Genomic DNA, 2182 nt, shown 5'->3' on the forward strand with positions numbered 1-2182 from the left:
TAATCGTCGTATTATTCACAATGAAATGAAATGCTTTATTGTTGTGTCTGGGTCTCTGAGCATTGCTATATTTGTATTTAGGCTGAATGTCAATCATACTGGCACTTATGTATGCTCTTTGTTTACTTAAATCACCTAAATCCCAAAACTTCTTAAAAAGGTCGTACCTACACTCTATATTAATATTTGTAGTGCATTTAAGTCTACATTTTTCTGTACATGGTTCTTTAAGACACCTGGCTGGAATAGTCTTTTTTGTTTGCGACATGGATACATATGATTTTCCTGTATTACGCCTGCGCTTAAGTTTATTCTGTTTCCATTGGGAAGGATTTTTAGTCCGTTTTCGTCCCTTTTTTGGAATATAATTACCAGAAGAACGATAGGAATCTGCCGAACTGGTGGAGGAAGATCTCAAATTTTCAAAAAAGTAGTTTCTCTTTCTTTTAGATTCAATGTTAATGAATGTTGGATCTGTATCGCTTAAGTCAACATCACTTTCATCAGTACATAAAGGAGAAATATAATAATCTTGAACCTTTTGTAACTCCCTGGGACGACGATTTACTACCTAAAAGATCAATATAATTTAATAGTATAAATTATCTATAATAACTATCAACAGTCATAAATAATAACTTACAACGCCATCACTGTCCAGTTGATCAACAGTCACGTTTTGATTAATATGGGTTAGTAAGTTTACTTTTGCTGGTAATGGAGAACAATTGGACGAGCACGAAGATGAACTATCGGATGAATCCAAAGATGAAGCTGACGATGATGAACTATTTGATGAAGACTGAATAAGACGATGTCCTTTCTCCGTAGTTAAGCATCCAGTAACAATATCTTCATTGTCAGATAAACTACCGTCAGTATCATCATAAGGTACTAAGGGTTGTATGTTTGCAAACTGAGATTTCTGTAATTAAACAGCATAATTATTATAATTTATGGTTATGGTATTAAAATACTAATTAAACAGTAAATTTGTGATTCAGTTTACAAGCTTTAAGTACTTACTATTACAGCTACTTCAACTGAGTTATCGTTACTATCCACTGGTTCCGGTACCATTTTAACCTCCATGTTAACATTCTTCTGGATCTCAACAGCGAAACTATTTTCACTTAATAACTAAAATCAAAAGAGGAATTAGAGGCAATGCTCAGTTAAATATTATGTAAAAATTTTAAATACTCACCTCATGATTAGATTTCTCAGTTGAATTATAATCCGATGACATATTTTTAGAATTCAGCACAGTATTTTCAACAACTAAGCCGAGTATTTTTCGTGCTCTCGAAGACATCTTAAAGTCTAAAAATAAAGATACCGCTTAAAATTATGTTTTATGTAATAAAAAATATTAAATACCCACTTACTAACAATAATTAGTTTTCAAGTTTAAATTATAAAATAATTGGACAATAATTATTAAACAGAAGTAACACAAAAAATTACTATTTTTCTGATATCTAAATAATATAATACTGAAGCAATACTTAATCACTCATGATCTGGTTAAATATTTTAATCAAAAAATGCATTAACTTAAAATGTTTTTTATAATCCTCTGATGTAATTTATACTAAACTGTAATAAGTCACAATGTTACAGGAAAAACGATGTCAACCTTTCTAATAAAGTGAAACAACTCTAAATTAATGCACTTTTGGAAAAAATAAACGTATATTAAATAATTACCTGATAGTATAACACCAAATGATTTCGTGTTACTTCACCTTTTTAACTCACTGCACAGCTCTTACCTCTCCTAACGCCGACTCATTACTAAATTTGATCACTTTATCGGTATCAACTTGTTCCCGCCTGTTAGTCAAAAAGAGAAACACTGTCATCTATCTCCTTCATTTTTCATCGTAAGGCGCCAAAGGTTGAACTAGACATTCTCCTTGCATAGTTATTTCACTTTATGATGAAAACTCAATAAACGCAAATTTTGAGTTATTTCTCTTTTTGAATAAGGGTGCGATATATTTTTTAAATATATACTACCGAAAATTTGATGGGTTTAGTATACACTTCCACTGTTTAGAATAATTCTTCTTTTTTTAAAGAAAGAAGTCTGCAATAGTAGGATACTTGGGCTATTAATACTGAGAAGTAGGAATTGTTGTGTTGTAGGTTTCCGACAATGAATCTGTCAAAATATGCG

At 30.9% G+C, this 2182-nt stretch overlaps 1 protein-coding gene across 1 annotated transcript; it reads right to left on the bottom strand.

Annotated features, from left to right (window-relative positions):
* Positions 1–331: 331 nt before the first annotated feature.
* LOC140436230 (uncharacterized) lies at positions 332–1980 on the bottom strand. The gene is made up of 4 exons (XM_072524926.1): positions 1711–1980; positions 1208–1323; positions 1027–1140; positions 332–925 (listed from the first exon to the last, which is right to left on the bottom strand). Exons 2-4 carry the CDS (start codon positions 1313–1315, stop codon positions 626–628), a joined length of 522 nt encoding a protein of 173 aa, XP_072381027.1. The 5' UTR covers positions 1316–1323; positions 1711–1980; the 3' UTR covers positions 332–625.
* Positions 1981–2182: the final 202 nt, after the last annotated feature.

Source organism: Diabrotica undecimpunctata, chromosome 3 (genome assembly GCF_040954645.1).
Source record: "Diabrotica undecimpunctata isolate CICGRU chromosome 3, icDiaUnde3, whole genome shotgun sequence".
In the NCBI taxonomy this organism is placed as follows: Eukaryota; Metazoa; Arthropoda; class Insecta; order Coleoptera; family Chrysomelidae; genus Diabrotica; species Diabrotica undecimpunctata.